The sequence below is a fragment of the Chinchilla lanigera genome, unplaced genomic scaffold (assembly GCF_000276665.1).
Source record: "Chinchilla lanigera isolate Chin_1 unplaced genomic scaffold, ChiLan1.0 scaffold00017, whole genome shotgun sequence".
NCBI lineage: Eukaryota > Metazoa > Chordata > Mammalia > Rodentia > Chinchillidae > Chinchilla > Chinchilla lanigera.
This window is the reverse complement of record NW_004955418.1, coordinates 3,685,259-3,708,923: the sequence shown is the minus strand read 5'-3', so window position 1 is coordinate 3,708,923 and position 23,665 is coordinate 3,685,259. Positions and strand designations below refer to the sequence as shown.

General features: G+C 37.1%; 1 protein-coding gene across 1 annotated transcript in view; it reads left to right on the top strand.

Moving 5' to 3' along the window:
* Camk4 (calcium/calmodulin-dependent protein kinase IV) overlaps positions 1-23,665 on the top strand; it is a gene marked incomplete at its 5' end in the record, with an annotated part of 222,824 nt that overhangs the window by 178,252 nt on the left and 20,907 nt on the right. Inside the window, 2 exon segments of the mRNA XM_005382166.2 lie at positions 12,752-12,842; positions 14,877-14,951. Of these exon segments, the coding sequence (XP_005382223.1) occupies positions 12,752-12,842; positions 14,877-14,951 (166 nt within the window).

Genomic DNA, 23,665 nt, shown 5'->3' with positions numbered 1-23,665 from the left:
AGGGAAAAAAGAACCCTTGTACACTGTTGGTGCGACTGTAAACTAGTACAACCACTGTGGAAATCAATATGGAGATTCCTGAAAAAGCTACAACTAAAAATTCCACTTGATCCAGCTATCTCCCCTCTAGGTAGGTTTCTCCCCTGAAGAGTCAAAGCTACCATATTACATTGATATATCCATACCCATGTTTATAGCAGCACAATTCATAAGAGCTAAATCTTGGAAGTGGCCTATATATTGATCATCAGATGAATGAATAAAGAAAAATGTGGTATTTATACACAATGGAATACTACTCTGCCATACATAAAGAAGCATAAACTGGAATCATTTGTAGGAAAATGGATCCACCTTGAGGTCATAATGTTAAGGGAAATAAATCAAACATACAAACTAAATATTGCATAGTTTTTCCTATATGAGAAACCCAAAATATAAATGAAAACAAAATAACAAGAAGGATAATAGGAAGTAGGGAGATCTTTCTCAAATGGAGAGATGGAGGGGGAAAGAAGTGAGGAAAGGGGATAAAAAAGGAATTAAGCTGTGTTATGTGCGTGTTCCAACTCCACACAGAGAATGTGAACATTATATACTGGAAAAATACACTAATAAAAATAAAAGAGAAATAGAAATGACACAAATGAAAATAATAGTACACAGGACATTCAAAGAGCTATTATAATATATTCCATATATTCAGGAAAGTAGCAGAAAAGCATAAAATTCTGAATAGACTCATAGGTGATAATTTTTAAAAAACTGAAACCAAACATGTAAAATTAAAATTATTATATCCAAGATTTTAAACACGCCATTAGGAAGATTTAGCAACAGATTAGGTGCTTCAGGAAGAAAAGAATAGTGAGCTTGCAAACGCAGCGTTGAAAACTATTCCAAGTGAAAGAAAGAGAAATAATCTATGGATTATTCACAATGTGAATTTAGGCTTGAGGAAGAGTGACGGAGGACAGAACTATACCTAAGGAAATATGATCCACAAGTTTCCAAACGGTATGAAACTTATAAAACCACACAGCCAAGAAGTTTAACAAATCTCAGCGTGCACCAAGAGCATCATGTTCAATTTTCCTAATGGCAGACAAGGAAAAAAATCAGCCAAAGAAGAAAGACATAGCAATGGAAAAAATACAAAGATGGCAACAGATTTCTCATCAGGAATAGTAAAGTAAAAAGAGAGTGCAATGACATCTGAAAAGTACTGTAAGAAAAAAATATTTTAGGAAGCTGATATTATAAACAAAATAGCTTTCAAAATTGAAGACAAAAGGAGGTTATCAGACGTACACAGCCTGCTAAAATTCATCACTAGTACACCTGAACTACGAGAGTAAATTTGTCTGTGCACTGATAGAACTGATCGGTTTTTTATTTCACTTCCCAACCTGCAAACAAAAGCAGATATTGGTAGTGCACAAACTCAGAACACGATATGTTGTGATTTCTGTTTCTTGGATACAGAGCCATGCGAAGTTATGAGCCCGGATAGACACAGAGCGTCTATTCTGACAGAGCATACTAAGAGCTTTCCTGTCCTAGGTCAAGTAGTCGCATCGTCTTATTTATTTTTTAAATTTTTTTCTTTTAAAGAGAATAAAAAACAAAAACGATAAACAATTTCAAAACAAGATGATAAAAAATCAACAGTGGTTGTTATATTACATATTATGATCTTCAAAGTAGTTGTTCAGATACTAGATATAAGCATGCAAAATTGGTCAAAAAATTAAGAAAAAAAATGAAGTATTAACTGTTCCTTTCTGTTGCTTTATTGAAAGGAACATCTTACTTATTTAATAAACATTTCTTAAACATAAATAAGTGATAGACCTCCAAATGAATTGTAGCTATTCTTTGGTATTTAGTGTCTATATTTTTTTGATGTATGCTCATAATTCTGATCATGTTCACTCATTCCTTCTTTATTATTTCATAAACATTTATTGAAAACCTTCTATAGGCCCATCCTTATACCTAGGTCCCATAGATACAAAAAAACAAATGAGACAAATCCCATTCTCAAAGAATGTATCCTTTACTTTGATAGACAAGCACATGCTTATATATGAAAGCATCTACATACTCTATGAAAACATGCAGTGGAAGGTACAGAAAATGATTCATTTCATTGTGGGGTTGAAGCTCCATTTCATAGAGAAGGTGCTATCAATCTGGGGTATAAAACTATCAGCTACTGTTGCTGTCTTAAGCTATCCTCATGCCTAGCAACTTCTTAAAGCCATCATCTTATGCTTGTGTAGTCTTTGGGTCAGAACACAGTGGGAATGAGAGTTATTTCTGCTATACAATATCTGGGAATCTCAGATGAGAAGGCACAGATGTTTGGAGGCTTGATTACTAGAGGTAGGAATCATCTAGAGCTTTCTCCACTCATGTCATAGAAGACCTCAGTGGGGACTGTGAACCGGAACGCCTATGTACAGTTTATCCATGGTGGCCATGATATAGCATGATGGCCTTAGGGTAGTCAGGATTTTTACCAGGTAGCTCAGGGATGCAAAACCAAATACCTAGCAAACAAGATACAAGCTTCACTGACTTTGGAGATCTAACCTCAAAAGTTACTATTGTTGCCTCTGCATTCTACTGGTTATCAGCAAGTTATAATTCCATCCAGATTCAAGGGAAAGAGAATTAGGCTCTGTCTCTAGACGGAAGAGTGGCAAATTCTGAAAGAGTCCATGGGATGAGTAATATGATTTCCAGAATTTTTAGAAAATACATTTTGGCAACCAAGTGGGAAAATGCATAGCATGACAGGAATACATAATAAGGCTGTGTGCCTTGGGCTTGATCACTTGTCCCACAGCCACAAATTAGAGGTGAATTTTAGAGAGCCATTAGTTTTTATACTAGGGAAATTAGACTTTAGCTTGCAGGCAGTGAAAAGCTCTGAAAGTGACTTGTTTTTGTTTTCAGATTAAGGTTGCATGAGTTAATCTGTGATCTAAAAAAGATGTAGGTAGATGGACGAATGGGAATGGTTAAAAATGTAATATTATAATTCAAGCAGAGAACATTGCAGACTATACTAAGAAATTGCAACGGAAATGGAAATGGAAATGAATAAGTGAATGGATAAGAATGGGTTGGTCAAGGCTCAGGAGTGGAAAAGGTGCTTGGAGGATGACTCTGAGTAGGTAAGGGTGCCTGTGAGGCCCAGCACTTGGCACCTTTACTTAAGCGGATTCCTCTGATCCTAGGATGCGAGGTGAATGAAGACTTTTCACAGATCCGCATCAGACTTGGCTAACCAGGCCCGTTGATCTAGTCACAGGAGGTGGTTTTCATCTATTCTTTGGATAGCTCTGAAGCCATCATAGAGTAGAGGTCAAGGATAAAGACAACGGAGGTGGCAGGTCACAATGCAGATGTGATTTAAAAGTGGATTAGTCTTCTTTAGGTTTCTGTATATTGATTTTAAATTTTCTGAGCTGTAGAAAAGAGCCAATCCATGCAGTTTAATTTTTCTTCTCAACAGGAGAACTGCAGCCAGAATACTGTTTTCTTTTTCCAGTGACTGGTATTTCTTTGTCCTGTTAGAATTTTAAAGAGATTCAAACTTCCTCCTACCAACTCCTGAGACATTATCAATTAACCACACACAGCCCATCGAACACAGCACAGCTGTAATTAAACTAAATTACTGTGTAGTAGCTTTCGTTACACAATGACACCGTTTTTGTTAGGACCATAGAGAGTTTAATTACATGTCTAGACACCCCCTGAATTCAGAGCAGCCGTATTATCTTAATCTCTTTAAAGGAGAATTTGAGCTTTTGATAATTGTATTTTTAAAAGACTAAATGGTAAGATAAATTTGGGGCTTTTCTCTCTTTGTTGAACACTATATTCTACTTTAATGCATACTTGATTCAGGAATCATGTATACATCTGTTCTCTTTTTCATGTTTGATATGTCTTTTATTTGCATCTAAAAACTGCTTCTCTAATACATACCCAAAAAATCCACTCTTATTTTTAAATATTTATAACATTTTACAGTTTAAAGCACGGTTATCCTTAATGACATCACTTGCAGCTTCCTCATCCTTGCAAAGATGTTTCCGTCTGCCTGAGGGAGCCTGGCTTCTCCATCCATTCTCAGTCCTACCCAGTCAGATTCTCCGCGCAACATGAATTCTCTCTTTGGGGACAAACTCGAGACCCCCAGACCTTGCTTGGCTGGACAAGGAGGACTCAGAAGCTCCTTTTATTTACTATAGTGCCCAACCTGATGTCCTTCCCACTACAAAAATTTGCCATTTCTTTCTCTATCAATACAGGTCATTTTTGTACTTTTGTCCATGCTAGTTGTTAATTCCTGATTGTCATCTCCATTTAATCACAACATTCCATAGCCTTCCCTACAGTCTCATCTTTCCTGAAACCTGTCCTCATACAATAAAAATGTGAAATCAGCCATGTTTATCCTCTTTAAACAGTCTCAGTATACGCTTGGTAGGTGCCTTACAGTGTGCATTTGTTCTAACCCTATACATGTGGTAGCTCGAGCTTTGTGTACTGATTCATTTGTGACTACATGTGCATTACTTCAGTTTTCTTCATATACTTATATTCTGTCAGCAGGAGATTTATGTTTCAATCTGGACACATGGATTTTTCATTGCCTTTTTTGCCTGATACCTGATTGAAAATGATAACCACTAACTTAATGATTGCTAGTGAATGTACTGTTTCATTAAAATCTTAATTAAGTGATGTTGTTGGTTCTCAGTAAATCTACAAAAAATATTATAGATAAAATGGTATTTCTTACCACTGCCATATAGTTCATTCTTACAATAGTATTTAGTAAAGCTTTATGAGATACACATATGTGAATACACAGGCAAATGCATTTCTGTCTGTGTTGCTCCTTACTGCTTTAGTAAGCCAGAAGACTCATACTACAATCAGAAACAAGAACTAGCGTCATTGTTCTTTGTGGCCTCTTCTCCTGTGGACTACTCTAATGTGGCATCCCAGATTTCCATTACCAGCAGCACTCACAATTCTTCCCAGTCTCCTGTTAGTTTTCCTGTGACATTGCAACCCCAGTAAGCGTTTTAGAGCAAGCCTTCCCTTTCACCAACCACTTCTGGGCCACAGTCAAGTCCTGAAGCTTAACCGCAGAGTTGGTGTAGGCTTGATCATCTTGTGTCACCACTGGAGTCCAGCAGGGCACTTTCACTGGTAAATGGTGGCCGTCAGCTTGCCCATTGCTCACTAGTGTGCTGTAATAGCTGGTCACATCACCGCTCCTTTAGCCACTTGACTTTTAAGTCTCCATACTACTTCTATGAATTATACTTGAAAGTGCAGCTCATGAATGTTTCAGACGTGAAGGGGATGGACAGAAAGTCTCAATGACCTTTCCCCAAGCCCTCTTGAGACCTATACTGTATTGGATATTTTGGTCAAGCTCAAAGAGTGTGAAGAAATTAACTGAACCATAGTTACCAACTTAGTGCTATTACAGAACAAATTATTATATAATTTATTACATAATTTCCTAAAATGTCGTTTAGAAGTTGAAACTCTCCTGTTTGATCTTATAGTTAGAATGTTCTTACTGACTTTGGGCTTTTCTAAAAGAGACAGTGTAAATTTCATTTGACTAACTAATACTCAGTGAACACCTTTGACCTGACTAAACGTCTTCTAAATATTGTAGAAAAGAGCAAATCATGCCATGTAATTTTTTGTTATCCAACAAAAATGTATGTGATATGTACATGTTACATACAAATGCTAAAACCCTTACATGGACTAAATATACCAGGTGATGTTGCTACAGAAATATATTGCCACAACGTAAGCACAGAATTTTTTGTTTAATAACTCCTATTGCACATGAATAATACCAAATTAATAAAAGGTTCAGATTACCGCCATTCTTTGATTAACTATAAGTTAGTGACTAAAAAAGTAAAAAAATATGCACATCTGCAGGAGAATTTTGTTACTTATTAATCATTCCGAAGTGCTTATTGAGCCCATATTTAGTGTCAGATACTGAGAAGGAAGTGAAATATCTGGGGAACTTTTCCTTGTCTTCGTGGAATTCCCAATTAGTGAAGGAGATGTCTGAATGTAAAGCCTGCAAACAGACATACCCACTATAAAAAGAAAAAGGAAGCATCAGTGAGAGGACATAAAAGTGGGCAGTCACTTTGAAAGGACAAGTAGAGCTCCCTGAGGAAGTGATACCACAGCTGAGGAGGAAGAGATCTAACAAGGGAAAGAATGAGAAAGCATTCCAGAAGAGCAAGCAGCCTGTGATGGGAAAGCAATGAGGGCGTTGGGGGATCTGAAAGAGTTGTATGTGTAGAACAGAGTATGAGAGGAAAGTGGCAGAATATGAGGCTGGAAGGGAGCCTAGGAACGGTGTCATCGGGGCTTGGAGGCCAGGAGGAAGAACCTCCCACAGTCATGGGTTGGGTGGTCAGATAAAGGAGATGAAGGAGTACGGTGAATCTAGGTTTGGTCATTGAGAGGGTTCTATTAAGGCTTGGGAATGCAGGTACAGAGAGGGCAGATGTGGGGTAAACCATGAGTTTACTTTGGAAAAGTCAAATCTGTGACACACGTGAGACATCCAAATAGGAGATAAAGTAGAAAGTTGTGTAGAGTCCAGAGCTACAGAGACATTTGGGCAGCTGGTAGAGATTTGGAACACAGTGGGGGGAGCAGTGTGCGCCTTTCCACGGGCTCAAGAAAAGCAGAGGGTTCTGAGCAAGTGCAAGACACAGAGGTGAGGAAGCGGAGGGGACAGCAGAGACATGGGGAGAGCCAGGCGGCCAGGTCAAGAGCACCTGGAGATGAGTTAGAGGAGTGGATGGACTCGCCACTGGGGATAGACTGCGGATGGGTCCAGTGAAATGAGCCAGAACGTGTGCTGGGTTTGATGGGGACAGAAACAAGATCGTAACATGTTCAGTGGGGAAATGGGAGGGAGAAAATGACATCACGAAGAGACAGTTTCAAGGCGATTGGCTGAGTAGAGTAGCAAGTAGCTGCTGCATCCATGTGGCAAATTCACTCAAGCCTATTGCAGAGGTAAAGAAAGAAAAAGCAATATAAGCTGTGTTCTGTTTACAAATTATATTGCATCTGCTGGGTGAAGGATCTGTGGTAAAGCAAATGAAACATGCATACAAAACAGCTTTTAAACTAAAAAAAAAAAAAATTGGAAAGCAAATAGAGGAAGGGAGACGTGAACACGCACCAACTAGGTTCTTATCATTGGAACCTCTTTTTCCTGTGCTTTTAGCCAGCAAACAAAAGGGGGGAAATGAGGAAGTATAAAGCAAGTATTTTATGATCAAAGTAACCTGTGATACTTCAGGAGGAAGCAAGTCATTTTTTCAAGTCTCAAAAAGCTTATAAATGTGATGTCTTTTATAAGGGACATAGTACAGTAGTAAAAGAGTCCTGGTAGCAATAATTTATGGAGAACATCTACTGTGCACTCATAACATACCAGCGCTTACCTATCTCCTCTCTAATTCTCACTGCAACGAGCAAAGTGGGCGTTGCTGAGGGTGTGAAGCGGACAAATTGTTTAAGGTTGTGTGGCTGATAAATGGTCCGCTTGGGTATATTGCCCCAAGGACTTCTCATAGAGTCATTCTTTTACAAGCAATGCCCAAAAAGTTCTTTAAGGTGCTTCTTTCTTATACCAATTCTGGATCAAAACAAGAGTGGTGTTGAAACTGAATTCAACAAAGATATGCCCTTGGCACCAAACACAGAATTTATTAATATAAAATCCTTAAAATATATATGTGTTTCCTATCTTCACTGCACTGTGGCTAATTTTACAACGGTCATCATATACTTTTTTAAAAGCGTATTCCACTTGTAAAATTTGAATCAGTAAATTATAGTTCCCGGCCTCTCTGACTCTTCCTCCTCCTTTTTATCCATTGAAGTTTTCATTGATTTGTGCACACTCGTTGGCCCTTCCAGTGTCTTTAATAACCATCACCACTGATCAGGATAAAAACCTTTAGTGGTGAGACACTGTAGTTGTCAGATTTATTATTTCTTTCTTTATTAAACTGTTAGGTTAACATAACTCTTATAAGTGTCTCAAGTTGTTTAGATTTTCATTTTGATTCCTTGCTTCTCTTTGGTTTGCTTTACATGTGATTATTTTTAACACTTAGTTTATTCGGGAATACCTGGTATCATGGTTGTTCTCTCTAGGGTTCTTATCTATTTGTTTTAAATCCTCATGATATAATCTACAGCTGAAATCAATATTGTGATAAAATATTATTTGCCCATAATTACCTTGATAAAATATTATCTTTCTGATATTATAAAATGTCTGTGCACATTTTCCCATGCATACATATGATTTTGAGAAGCATTTTCCTCACATTTCCTTGATTTTATTCTTTGAACGCAGTGATCTTAGAGATGAGATTAGTGCTTGAAAGATTTGAAAATAAAAGAAAGCATGCTTATCATGCAACTCTTGAACCTCTTTTTGTATCATCAGGTGCTTAGTCTTGGGATCCGTTGAGGGGATCTTTGAGCCCCTTTCAGAAGCCCTGTGATATCCAAACTATTTTATCATAATCTGAAGGCATTTCCCCTTACTTCTGACAGTGTGGTAGAATTTTGCAGAGTCTGTGTGATTTTACAATAAAATAAATACAGAAGCAGATATGATAATCTGGCTGGATACTATTTAAGGCATAAATTAATGAAATTTACACAACTGTGAAATAGTATCACCTTACTTAATAATTTCTTACCTTAGAAATTACAATTAATTTTACTGCTGGGGATGATGGTGCACATCTGTAGTCCCAGCTGTGCAGGAGGGTGAAGCAGAAGGATCACTTGAGCCCACACGTTCAAGACCAGCCTGGGCAAAATGAGACCCCCCCCATCTTGAAAATGTGCATATGTTAATGTTGTAAATTTAGTACCACTTCAAAAATGAATAAGCTTTTTAAAAATTTCTCAGTTTAAACTACTAATACAGTAAATGGGTACAACACCCAAAGGCACACCCTCTTTAGAGTCAATTTTTTTTTAATGTAAGGAATTGCTGAGAATGTATACTCTAAAATAGGTTCCCTGCTTCTCATGATTGTGTCTCCTTGAGGGAAGTTAAAGGATCATACTCTACATTTTCCCTCTTCCTGGCTTCTTGATTTAAGATAATGTAAAGTGCAGAAATGCTATTAGTCAGAGGTGACTGGTGGATCTAGAAAAAATGAGGTCATGGCGTCTGTGACTTTTTCATTCAAATATATTTCAGTGTGTCTCTCCACACATGTATGTGACTACAGGATGGCCCTTAGTAATCTTTCCGTACCAAATAATTTACAGCAAATTATCCCTGCATGTCTTTTTAAAAACCAGTTTATGACCTTTGTCATTTTGCTGCTTTGATTTGTTTTCAGGCAGTGCATAGCTACAAATCATATTATCTAAAACTTTCCTTCTTTTATCCAATCTAGTTCTCCACATCATTTCCTTTTGTGTTTGTTATTTTGTTGTTGTTACTGTTGTTCAGTTTGCACTTAGAACACAACCATGATTTCTGTATGAGAAAGGTAGAACAGTGTGGGTTGAGAATCTTCATGTAGTGTTCTGCTAAACCCAAGCTTCCCATGTCATTTCATTTGCTACTGTTTTTAGTGTCAATTTCTTTCCAAAGCAATGAAGCTTCTAAATTAGGTAAGAATTGGGGTGAGAGGATCAATATCTTCTTTTGGCCTCAAACTATGCAATTTTTAGGTATATTCAAAAGCTACGAGATCCTTCCATCTTCCACTCTGACCTTGAAATCATGTCTTCCTCCTAGGGGATAAGGCAGATTTTCTCTGGTTATCACGCAAGCAAAGCCAACTATAGTCTTGTCGCTGTCTCATTTCTGGTCTCTCGTTCTGCTCTCACTACTTTCCCCCTCCACTACCCTCCCCACTTCTTCCTTTTTACCTTCCTGTCATCCTTTCCTCTGAATCAGTCAAGAAATTTTTTGAGCAACATCTGGGGCATCGTGTAATAGCAAGTGTTTGGGCTCCACTGCCAAAGGCCTAAGTCTAAATCTCACCTTCAGTACTAGGTTGTGACTACACACCTCAGAACCTCTTTGCACTTTCATTTCCTCATTTGCAATACAAACACTACATGATTTGCCTCACAGAGCTATAGTGAAGATTCAATAAGTTTATAGGTATAAGATATAATAATGCTGGTAGGTTTGTGTTCCTTCCGTTAGAGGACACATGGATGGCTTCTACATTGACCCTTCCATCGCAGGGTAGTTCTGTCATCCGAGTTCCTCTCAAGAATCAGTGACTCCTCAGCTGCCTGTTCTCACACTGCTTCCTGTGAGGCTGAGGTGATGTCACCTGCCAGGAAAGAATTCCACAGAGAGTTTTTCTAACGAAGCTCAAGCCTGATTCCCTTCTGCAGAGTTCACACTGGGCCCATGAGAAATATATATCCTTTTCCAGCTATTATTTGAGAATAAATAAATCTCATTGAGGCCCTCTCCTTTCTCACTTCTTCCAACTATCTGCTAATCTTTCTGTTTTTTAAAGAGTGAGCCAGTTATCACCTCCTGTTGTTTCAACTCATCAGGTGATCTTGCAGCTACATCGCCATCACCATCACCATCACCATCACCATCACTGTCACCACTTTACTCGAGTAGAAAGAAGGGATTCCCTGCCTTCTCACGTGAACTAGGGAAGAAGAAAGAATAACAGCATACTGGCAACTTTTGCTTTTTTCTCTTAATCCCACAGAAATACGTGAATTAGGGAAGGAGAAAGAATTCAGCATACTCACAACTTTCACTTTTTTCTCTTAATCCCACAGAAAAATGTGCAAAGGAAACAAACAGCCCATTCACAGAAGATAAAAACTAAAGGATCAATAGGCATATGAAAAAGCTGAGTTGTTCTAATTAACAAAGAGAGACAAATAAAATCAAATTTAAAACAATCTTTACACTCCATTCTATATTCCAGCTCAATAAAAGACAAAACTATAGATTTTTTTTAAAAAGTTTACATAAATACAGATGTACACACACACACATTTGGATAAGTGAAAAAATTGGTGGAGCCATTGAAAATAATGATCTTGGAATATACATTAAAGTAAAAATTCTGTGTACTTTTTGACTCCATTACCAAATCAGTTCTACATATCCGTTCTATCAAAATACCAGCAGAATTATGTAAATATGCCAGTGATAGTTAATTTATCACTGCTATGTAGCTTTACTGTTGCTGAACAAAATACCCAACAACTTTGTTTGGCTTGTGGTTTCAGAGAATTCAGTCATGGTTCACTTGCTACAGGGAAGAAGTACTATGGTGGAAGGGAGAAATAGAACAGAGCTCCTCAGTTCATGATGGTCGAGAAGCAGAAGAGGAAACAGCACCAGAAGAAAAGAGCACAGAGACCAGATATAGTACCGAAGGCCACATGTCCATGACTCACTCAGACACACCCCAAAGTGTGGTTTACTAATCTGGGCATCTTTTAAGTCAAGTTGACAGTTAATCTTAAGCAACACAACTGAATTACTTATAATTTTTAAAAAATTGCAGTCAACTTGAATGACCATCAAAACATATCACAAATTTATTATGCACAACACAATAGATGCAAGGGTTAAGTAAAATAATCTGAAGTGGTAGAAAATGTTTCAGACATATTAAATGAAAAAACTATGTAAAAATTCCTATTAAAGACACATTTAAGTGAGAAAGTTGAGAAAATAAAGGAAATCTTGTATACATATTTTCATGTTTGTAAATGTATAGAAAAATTCAAACCAACTTTTGAAAAAAGAATTAAACTGACGAATACTTTTGAAGAAGGAACTGGAACTGGGGAATAGGGATCAGGAAGGACTTCAGCATTTACAATGAGAATATGTTAAATTTGTGACTATACAGAATTCTACAAAATACTGAAAAAAAGGGAGTGGAGCTGCTAGAAATGATCTTTAAGACTTACCTGAATGATAACTTTTAATTTCTATATTGACAGTTGGGTTTACTAATTCTCAAGAGTCTGAGAACATTCATCATCCTCAAACTATGTGTCTTATAAAGGATAGTCCTATGTACGAGAACACATCTAAATGTTTATTCAAGCAATAATTATAAATAGTTTGCTATGGTTGTAAGTTTCTAAAATTACTCAGCTATGCTTTTCAGATATAAACTAGACAAATTTCAATACATAGCACCTTGACTTTATTGTAATAATAATAATTAATCAATTCTGATTGATATGATAATACACCTAATAAGAACTCTAATATTCTCTGAGGGACAAAGATTTCATTCTAGGAATTAATTCCAAATAATTTAAATTGCTTTCTATGTTTGGTTAACTACTCATAATTATTCTGTGTGTGTGTGTGTGTGTGTGTGTGTGTGTGTTTGTGATGTGCTGGGGATTGAATACAGGGCCTCAGGCATGCTAGGCAAGTGTTCAGTCACTATGCTATAATCCTAGCATTCGTGAGTTACTCATTACTGTATATAACTTAAAACATGTTTTCCTTTGTGGTATTTATTTTTAAATCATGATGTGTGCATTGTTGAATCACATAAGCTTATGACAGTTCTTAAAAGATGAAACACAGGAAATACAGATGCTGGAACCATAAACAGAATTATACAAATGTTCCTTATTTCCCAACATGCAGTACTTACATGAAAATGGGATCGTCCATCGTGACCTCAAGCCAGAGAATCTTCTGTATGCCACCCCAGCCCCAGATGCACCACTTAAAATCGGTAATGACATTTTCTGATGTCTCAGGGCTTCTTTTCCCAGAGCAGAAGAAATTTGTTCTGTGACATTTTATAATATTGCTCCATCCATTATCACCTCCATCCAGCTTCCTCTACTGTTTGACATTTTGGAGGAATGATGCCTTGTTTTGGAAGTCTGCTTATTTTCCTAGAACATGAATCTGTAAATTAGCACTAGACATTGGTTTTCCATTGCTGGACACATATGAGAATCACAGCTTTTAACAGGCGTGAGAAGCTCAGGACATGGCCTTGTACTTAGTAGACAGATTTATAGTGAAAAAACAAAAATCTCAACATTTATCATAATTCCACAAATTATATCATAATTCCACAAATTATTTGGGGTTTTGTTAGATGATCAAGATGGCATAAGATGCCTAGTACATACTGGTGACTCTGGACCCTGAATCATTTGTTTACATGAACAGAGATAAATTAAAGGCTATTTTTCTCAAAACGTACTCTACAGGCCCCTGGTGCTTCAGCAGGGTGAAGAGCTCCCTTTGGCCCTAGGGATGATGGGGGGCTGTTGAGTGATTTGCAGAAATGTTAAAGTTAATCAAGTAATTAGGAAATTCCAACTCAAACAAAATTTTAATTTCTTTAGAACTTCTCAGAACCTTAAAAAATATTAATGTGCAGGATGACATATAGTGTACCACCAGGTTTTTCTCAAAATTTATTAAACCTCTCCCAAACATTTTGATGAACTAAACAAATAAACTTGGAGAAATTCTGATCTACTCAAAGAAATCTTTAAATCACCATTTTAGGGAAAAAATATTAAATGTTTTTTCCATATAACCTCCAAAACAAATCTTAATTTCAAAAGAAAAAGTTAAAAAAAATCTTGGATGACTTCTCCTTAGTTGAAGAACCTGTATTAAGTCCTCTCTATGAAGGCCATTGCGTTTCTGGTGCCGTCCTGGTGCACCAAGCCGATGTGTTCACTGCACTTACAAGTGTTAATACCTTTGAGAATTAAGTTGTTCTATCCCAGAAGAGCTCAGGGAACAGAATTTGCTTCGTGAATTCAGGACCTAAAGAAGAACCCTGGGAGTCCTGCTAGGCAGCCAGCTTGTTCTCATAATCACTCCTGAAAGCCAGTGGGCAGCAGGGAGTTTACATTTCCTTTGACATCACTTTCAAAGATTTGATCCTTAAAGAAATGTCTTTAAATGGATAGATACTAATTTAAGCAGGAGAGCCTTTCTTTCTGAAGGGCTTCCTGCTGCTTTCACTGATAAGGATCAGGCACCTCCGTGGAAATGTGGGTTTATCTTTGAAGTCTAAAACGGCATCTGGGCTGCACCTGCCGCTCTTGAAGAATGGCCTTGAGCGGTTTCCTGTTGTTTTCCTCTGAGGGACAGAGGTGGAGCCCAGCAAATGGATCATGATGTAGCCACTCTGATAATATCTTACCCAGATAATTCTCTGAGAAATAAATAAAAAGTTTTTTTTTCCAAAAAAGGTCTTATACTCATCTTACGAGAGTGAATTCTTCTCTGTCAAATGCATTAGGGATTGATGTTATTTATTTTCAATCACAATAAGCCTTTTGATGTATCTGTTTACTTCCATGACATTTATGAAAGTCTATTTTTTTATTTCCACCAATGAATTAAAGGTTCTGAATTATATCTCTTTATTATCCCTTATAGTTATTGTCACATTAATCTCAGGATTAATAACATTATACCACTATTACACTGGTTATTTTAAGAAAAAAATAGCTTATTCCCTAAAAACTGGAGATTATAGAGAACAGCAAAGATTAAATATAAATGTTTTCATCAATGTGTTCAGGAATCCTATATTCCTCCAAATTAAAAACTTAAATTATTTTTGTAGCTTCCTTTCAAAGGTACCTTGTCCCTGAACACATTCACCTCACCATAAAATACAACAGCAAACAAACACATAAACAAAGTAAGCTTCTTTGCAAAGAACAGAAGTGTGTGTAGCAGCTGTGGAGAGACTTGCTTCACTCGATGTTTGTTCTTGTCTTAACAGCTGATTTTGGACTCTCTAAAATCGTGGAACATCAAGTGCTCATGAAGACAGTGTGTGGAACCCCAGGGTACTGTGGTATGAGCTTTAATACTGATACTTTATCTTTATGGAAATCTATTCTTGATGACTTCTTTTTATTTTTTTATTTTTTGGTTTTTCTCCGGTACGGGGAACCGAACTCACGACCTTGCGCTTGCCAGGCAGGCACTTTTTGCCGCTGAGCTAAATCCCCAGCCCCTACTTCTTTTTATTTTTAATTCCCAATGTCTCTGTTTATAAATGCTTAAAATTTGGTGTGCGTCTCTATGAGAAGCCATAGAAATGGTAGATGTCTTCCTGAGGGGTTCAGTGATGCTTGTTTTAGGACACCTCTGTTAAAACATCATTTGGGCAGGAGCTCCTGTTGGGCCCACTCAGGAGAAAGAAGATAACCACCAGGAAGGACTCCTTGTAAGCCTTTTAAAATTTAACTTTGACAAATTAATTTCCCTGATAAATGTACAATACTATTTCCTTGCAAGTCACTAAGTATGTTAGTCCGTTCAGCCTGCTGTAACAAAAGTCCTTAGCCTGGAAATTTACAAATAACAAAAAATTATTGCTCACAGGTCTGAATGCTGAGAAGTCCCAAGATTAAGGCACTAGCAAGTTTAGTGTCTGATGAGCGTTGACTTTCTGGTTCACAGATGGTGCCTTCTAGTTGTGACTCGTGTGATGGAAGAGTTAATGGTTTGTTTCCCTTGGTCCTCCTTCATAAGGGGCTCCACCTTTGTAACCTAATCACCTCCCAAAGCTCTGCCTCCTAAAGCCATTGACATGGTAGAGGTGAAGATTTCATGGTATGAACTTCAGGTGACAGAGACATAGGTTATAGCATGAAGAATGGGGTTAGGAGGCTGAGGGTGTAGCTCCGTGGTAGAGTGTTCCACTAGACGTGCAAGGCCCTAGAAGTGCAAGTGCCTGGTACCTCAAAAAATATGATGTTGGGTTGTACATATTTATGCCTCTATCATAAACTTATGAAGCAAGTTGCACAAGCTTAGGAGAAAATGTAAAAACCATTGCACTATATTATGCCTGATATAGCATCATCTTGTTTGGTATTGATGTCTTTTTTTAAAATTTTACTTTAAAACTGTTCTCTTGACAATCTGTTTATGGACCTTCCCTCCTACTGGTGCCATGTGTACTTTCCCTGTCCCCAATTCTATTATTTTATTTGTCCTCCTGCTTTATTTCTTTCATGCCTCCAGGTCTCCAGGATGGGGGCTTCATCTAAATTTGCTACCATGTGTCAAACAAGATTGCTCATTTATCATCAGTAATAGTTAACCAATTGATAGGACTGAAAGAAAATGAGAAAAGAAAGATAAAACAAATTAGGATTCCCCCCAAGAAGAAAGCTGATGGACAACTTAATAATAATTATCTAATGCCAAGCACTAAGTATTCCTGGTAGGTGGGTAGTTTGCAGCAAATTCCTGAGAACTGAGCAGCCTTGGATTAGGGAGGTTCAGAAAGAGAGTAAACCAGTGATCTCTAAGGGGTCGCTTTGTGACTACAAGCAAGCAGTCTCCTTTCAAGGTCTGTAATTATAGCGATGATAGAACTTCTTTCAAAGTGGTCGTTTTGTGAAAGAATGACTCATTCATTGATAAAATAAAGTGAATGACTAACAGACTCCCTGGTAACCACTAAGGTTATAAAGATAATCACATATGGTCTTGTTCTTTAACGATTTCATGGACTACAAAAGAAGAAAAGCTTATGGGTAATAACTCAAAGTGTGTTGTGATGAGTTCTATATTTATGTGAGTCAAATGCTCAGGGATACAGAAGGAAGGGAATTGTTAGTCCTGGCTAGAAATGTCTTACAGAGGGGGGAATTACAGCTGGACACTAATGGATGGATAGAAGTTGAACAAGGAGGGAAGGGCATAGGCCTTCTTTGTCAGTGGGCAGAGGGAGAACAAAGTCGTGGAGGAGTGGCAGCACCTGACAGTTTCAGAGGCTATTTGTCACTCTGCTGCTTTGTACAAATGGAACTTAGAGTCCTTGGTGCAGAGGTGCAGGTAGATATACAAAGTTAGGATGGACCACATTTTTAAAGAATCCGTACATCAGGAATTCCGATGACTTGGTGTAATACTGACACAGCAAAGATTTACCTGTAGGGTGGAATTTTGAAGTCATGTTTGTATTTTATAAATAACTGGATAATGACACGTTACAGCACATGGATTTGAGGGGGAAAGGGATGGCAAGAAAACAGACAAATTAAGAAGCTATGGTAAATTTCCTCTCATGGCCTTTTAATGCCAGAAATCTACACACATACTTATCCCCTCCTAAACAGATTCTCAGTAGATAACATATTTGACCTATTCATAAATCCAAGAATTTTTAAAGTAAAATTATTGTAAAACTCTGTTTTCACCTCTTATCCTTGACATAAGCAGACACATTTTATAGGCAAAGTCATTTTATAATGGAGGCCTATTTCTTGTTTAGTATTATTATTATTATTATTTGTCTTGAAGATATGCATATCACCTTAGAGGCTACGTAATAGAGTAAAAAGTAGTTAAGTGTTGAGAGTCATCAAGATAGCCTTTCCAATTTACTGTAAGTAACAGTTCACCAGGAAGGAGTAATATGTTATAATGTAAAAGGTAAAAATGGCAAAACAATATCTTTAAGTAGGCTAGAATATGCTTGTCTCAGAGGACTATTTTGGGGATAGTTGAAAGTGTAAATTCTTTGTGGACTCAAAAGGGCTGAACATATATATGTTATTACTATTATGTATGTTAGAGCAGGTTTGGAAGTAAAAAAGAATGAGTAAAGTTTAAATGTTTTTAGGCAAGAGTAAGGTTAAAACTGTAATATAAATAAATATATATTTATTCATATATGTTCTTGATCCAAAGGAACTATTCTGAAGTACTACTTCAAAGTGAGAATAGCGAGAAGCCAGGGTTTTTGGGATAGTCTCTGTAAAGTAACACAGAAAGCACTGGAAAACCTGAGCTAGGGAAAAACAGAGGTCACACTGATGCCAGGGAACAGGAAGCAGATGACGCAGACTGGAGGCAAGATCCAGTGTTTTCAACTACACATTTAAATATAAAAAATGAGTACAGTAATCGGTTCTATAAAAATTGGCCCACTTACAGGTAAAGATTAAAGACAATTTGAAGATCACCCTGCATTCTAACCCTTTCTCCCCGCTCCACACAGAGCTAGTATCACTGGTTTAGCCTGTGTCCTTCCAAGAGTAAGTTGAGGGAGAAACTATCCCTTCGTGGAGAGAGTTTGCAGTGAGACCCATGTAAGACTAGTGAGAATCATTATCATGCTATAGAAAGCCCAACTTTACACAGAATCTGTTTGTATACTTTTATGATACACTTGGTTGGGTGTGACCCCAGAGGAGGGAGATAAAAAGCTTGGGAAAAAAGGAAAGATATCCGTTGCTTATGGATAGAAAAAACAAACATTGTGAAAATGGCCATACTTCCAAAATTATTATACAGGTTTAATGCAATCCCAATCAAAATACCATTAAGATACCTCACAGATCTAGAGAAAATATTACCAAAATACATCTGGAAACAGAAAAGACCTAGAATAGAAAAGATAATCCTGGCAACAAAGGCAAGGCAGGAGGCATCATAATCCCTGACTTGAAATTATATTACACAGCTACTGTGTTAAAATCAGCATGGTACAGGTTTAAGAAAAAAACAGACCTGAGGATCAATGGAACAGATTACAAGATGCAGACACAAGTACAAGTCACCTTATCTCAACCCCGCTTAGTCACCTTATCTTTGACAGAGGAGTAAGTCATGTTCATTGGAAGAAAGAGAGCCTGTTTAACAAATGGTGCTGGAAAAATTGGCTTTCCACATGCCAAAGACTAAAAATAGACCCATGTCTGTCACTATGCACTAAAGTCAGAGCAGATCAAAGAGCTAAGTATCAAAACAGAAACACTAAATCTACTGGAAGACAAATTAGGTAAAAATCTTGACATAGGGGTAGGCAGAGAGTTCATGAACAAAAACCAAACTGCATGAGAAGTACTTCAAAAATTCAATGACTGAGATCTCATCTTATTAAAAAGTTTTTGCACATCAGAAGAAATCACCAACAGAGTGAAAAGAAAACCCACAGAGTGGGAAAAAATTTTAGCCAACTGTCCCTCAGACAAAAGACTTCTATCTAGAACATACAAAAAATTGAAAAATATCAGACCCCCCCCAAATTCAATGAACCAATCCAAAAACGGGCATATGAGATAAATATGCATTTCTCAGAAGAAGTATAAATAGCAAAGAAGTATATGAAAAAACATTCAATATCATTAGTCATTTGAAAGATGCAAATTATAACAGCATTGAGATTCCATCTTACTCCAGAAAGAATGGCTGTCATCAACAAATCAACCAGTAAAAAATACTGGCAGGGCTATGGGGAAAAGAAACTCTTCTGCACTGTTGGGAATGTACGCTGGTACAACCACTGTGGAAATCAGTGTGAATATTCCTCAAAAAATAGGATTAGAGGTCCCATTTGACCCATGTATTTCTCTTCTGGGTATCTTCCCAGAAGAATTAAAGGCAGCATGCCACAGAGATATTTGTGCACCCACATTTATAGCAGCACAATTTGTAATAGCCGAATGCTGGAAACAATCCAAGTACCCATAAACTGAAGAATGGATAAAAAAAAGGTGTATTTTTATATAATGGATTATTATTCATCTGTAAAGAAGGATAAACTGGAGGCTTTTTTAGGTAATTGGATGCAACTAGAAACCATACTCAAAAGTGAAATAAATCAAACTTGCATGTGTAAATATTGTATTGTTTCCATAGTGTAAGAAACTGAAAAAATAAAGAAGATCTAAAATCTATAGTGGTTATTGTAAATGGGAAAGAAACTGCTCAAAATGAAAGATAATAGGGGTGGATAAAAGAAGGAAGGGAAAAGAAAAAATATATATACATATACAAAAGATAATTATACCATTGATTTCTTTTAATTCATTGAAAAAACTATTTGTGCTTATATTGTTTGATCAATTATGCATGCGTATGTCTTGTAACCTGAGCAACTACTTTGAAGATAACAACACGCAATACATTAACCTTTTTTTTTTTTTTTTTTTTTTTTTTTTGGTACTGGGAATCAAACTCAGGACCTTGCACTTGCCAGGCAGGTGCTTACACCGCTGAGCTATATCCCCGGCCCAACCATTGTTAATGTATTATCTTGTTTTGTAGTTCTGTTTGTTATTGTTGTTTTCTTCTCTTTATAATAAAAAAGAGAGAAAAATTGTTAACCCAAGGTCCTGGGGACAGAAGCGTGGCCTGCCACACAGGGCCATATAGGAGAGGCACCACTGTGGTCAGAAGGCTGAAGACAGACATAGCAGTAAGGGAAGATTTAGGCCAAGGCATTCATTGAGGTTTCCAGGGAGAGGCAAGTTAAAACAGCATAAGTAGATCAGGACTAGCTCCTTTGGATAACTTTGGTGAGCTCTAAGCTATAGGGGTTGCCCATAGTGACCTACCAGCTGGCCTGGGATGATTAAGGCAGAAGAATACTTCTCCTTGGATATAAAGGCCAGGTAGAGGAGGGTTTGCATCAGTTCTTTGTACGTCAGAGTGTGCGTGGGGAGCTGTCTGTACCAATTCACTTCCCCAAGAGGGGCAGTCTCTCTGCAGCAGAAAGTTTTTTTTTTCCTAATGTCAGAAATAGCAAAATATATAGAGAAAATTTTGAATATTTATGATACAGACTTTGCTTTAACTTGGAAAGGTGTCTGAGACCCATACTGTGACAGAAGAGGGATGTGAGCTTTTCTGGTTGTTCATTATAAGGGCAGTTAGTTGCACTGGAGATCAAGTATTGTTACACGCAAGTGTCCAGCTTCTGCTTTTTCATGAAAGGCTCTTCAGAATACATCTTTTGAGAGTGCTTATGGTATACCACCTGTCATTTCTCAAAAAATAGAAAAGGAAACCCTACCTCTTTGGTCTCTTTCATAGAACTTTTGCCTCAGGCTACTAACAAGAAAGGGCTCACTTGTAAATGAGTCACAAAAGAAAAAGCACAGAAGCTTCATATTTAGGCAAATACTCATTTTTCTAAGGAAATGTGAATGTTCTAAAGCAAACTGCAGGTCAGGAAATTAAAATTTGGCCCAGGTAAATGAAATCAGTGAGTAGTGTTCTACAATAGACCATGAAGAATTCAGCATGGGACAGATTCACAGCATCTTGTCACTGAGAAAAGACATAGGTCTGGGAAAACAAAGCAATAAAACAAAACAAAAAAAAATATCCACTGGGCCATGGCTCCTAATGAGTGTGCTGCACTGTAACTATGGAGCACATGAAGTGTTAACTTCCATGCCAGTCACAGAAGAGAAATAAAAACTGTTAGGTTAGAAAAGAAACCAATATGCTAAGAATATTCCTAATACCAATGATATAATTTATTCTCAAACTTAATTGAACTATGTGTGTTCACATTCATATTTGTACTTCACTGTTTATTCAAATTCTATTTTCAGAACCCAGAAGCTGTTAAAAACTTTCTTTCAACATTTGTCAAGGTCTCATTATTTTCTGTGGCAGTCCTAGCAGCATAATTCAGATGAAATATTAATACATAAAATGTCCCACGTGTTAGGCCCCGAGCATAACAATCCTTTGCTATTTGCAGGCTTTAGTAATGGGAAATATTCAATCATTAATGACTGAAGAATAAGCTGCCACTATATGCCAAGATATCTGTACTTTTGAGTCTGTAGCCAACTGCTACCAATAATATTCTGGGAGTTTTCTTATAGAGAAGAACACACATATTCCATATAATCAGACTGTGGCTGCCCCAGACTTGAAAACTAACACTATCTTATAGGCAGTGAATGTTACTGTTATTATCACTCATTGTCATTGGGTCTGGTCTTATAAAAGATGGTTAAGAGTGAACCCTTAGCTACTGGCATGTGAAGGCCAGGATGAAATTGCAAGATGGCAGATGAAAGAGAGTATCTCACCTGCTAGTTCTGCAAAATTGTCTAGAATGATGCCTCCTAAAGGGTCAACAAGCAGTGATTAACTCAGAAAGGGAATGTCACTAACCCAATGTTCCCTTGAAAGATCACGTATACATTTCTCATCCACGATAAGGGATGTCAGGTTCCTTTCATTATCTGTCTTTACCACCCAATGGGGAGGTGGCTAGAGACCTGAGCTGGCTAGATTGTGGTTCTATCTAACCATTGCTCACAGGCGTAGACTGCTGGTTGTTTTTGTGGTTGCTGTGTTGTGGATATTTTCACACTCTACTAGGCTTTGGAGTCATGGGGCTGGATCCATTGTAGGTGCCACCTTGAGAACATTAATGAAAACTTCTAAATCTCACTTCCACAACTATACAATGGGAATAATAATGACGCTTATGTCCTAGCATCATGGTGAGGAAAAAATAAGATGATATATGTAAAGTCCTTAGCATAGTACCCAGACGGTATAACGTGTGAGAAATAATAGGTATTATAAAAGTAATTATAGTAATTATCAATAATCATTTTTATTGCTATTTATTATTAGAATCTGTCCATTTCTTTGCTCATTTTCTCCAATTTTTCTGTTTTATCCTCACAATAGTAAGTCTTAATTGGGAAACTGTGTTCAAGATCTTTGAAATGGTACATTTTTTTTTGACATAAAACTTTTTCCTAAGATTAACACACATTGAATATTCCCTGATCTTCTTGATTTTTATGACAGATTTTTAATAGTTCTCTAGATTTTTAAACTCACTAAATATGAATGATGGTTTCTAAGAATGGTGAGTAGATTTTAAAAAGGCAATCTGTAAAAAGATATAAAAATTAACCACAACCTTTTAAAGACCAGTTGGGTTTTCAAGTAATAGTTTTGTTGATAATTTTACTAAGTAGCTGTGGAATTATGCAGGAAAAAATGTTTCCACAAAATTGGAAATAATTGGATTAAAAACAGAGTCTGAATGAAATAGGCAGTGGGCTGAAGTTCACTGAGTTGCAACATCTAATCTGTCAACGCCCTGTGTCCTGGGGTGGGGGTCACCACTTTGTGTCTGTGGATGGTAAGGAGCTCTACAGAGGAAGTGCTGAGCTCTGGCAGGCTTTAACAAGGGAATTCAAGTTTGTTTGAATAGCTGTTAGGAGATGGATTTCCAATATGTTTTTTTGTTTTTTTTTTTTATTTTAAAGAGTAAGAGAAGGACAACAATAATGGGGGAGCTTACCAAATTACAGACAAAGCGGTAGGAAATTATCAATGGTTATTGTTTTACATATTGTTATCTACAAGATAGTTTCTCAGGAAAACAAATAGACAAATAATAGTGAGTTACAGACAAAAGAGGTAGATTATCAGTAGTTGTACTATACTTTGTTATCTTCAAAGTGGCTTCTAAAGAAAATAAATAGAGCTATACATGAGTGACCAATTGAATAATCATTGACTATTCTCAATGGTTGTTGTAGGAAACACATAATAATAAACATGCATCTATTTATGAAACAGGATAGGAACAATACAAACATTACAGAGTTGTGGATAGATTAGTAGGAAAATATCAATGACTACTGTAATACATGTTGGTATCTTAGAAGTGGTTTCTCAGGAAGACAGAGATACGCAAGAAGGATCTAACAAGTAGTTACAGCCTAAGGGTTGTCAAAAATCAAGTGAGCCGTCTGGGGCCAAAGCCGTTTTTTG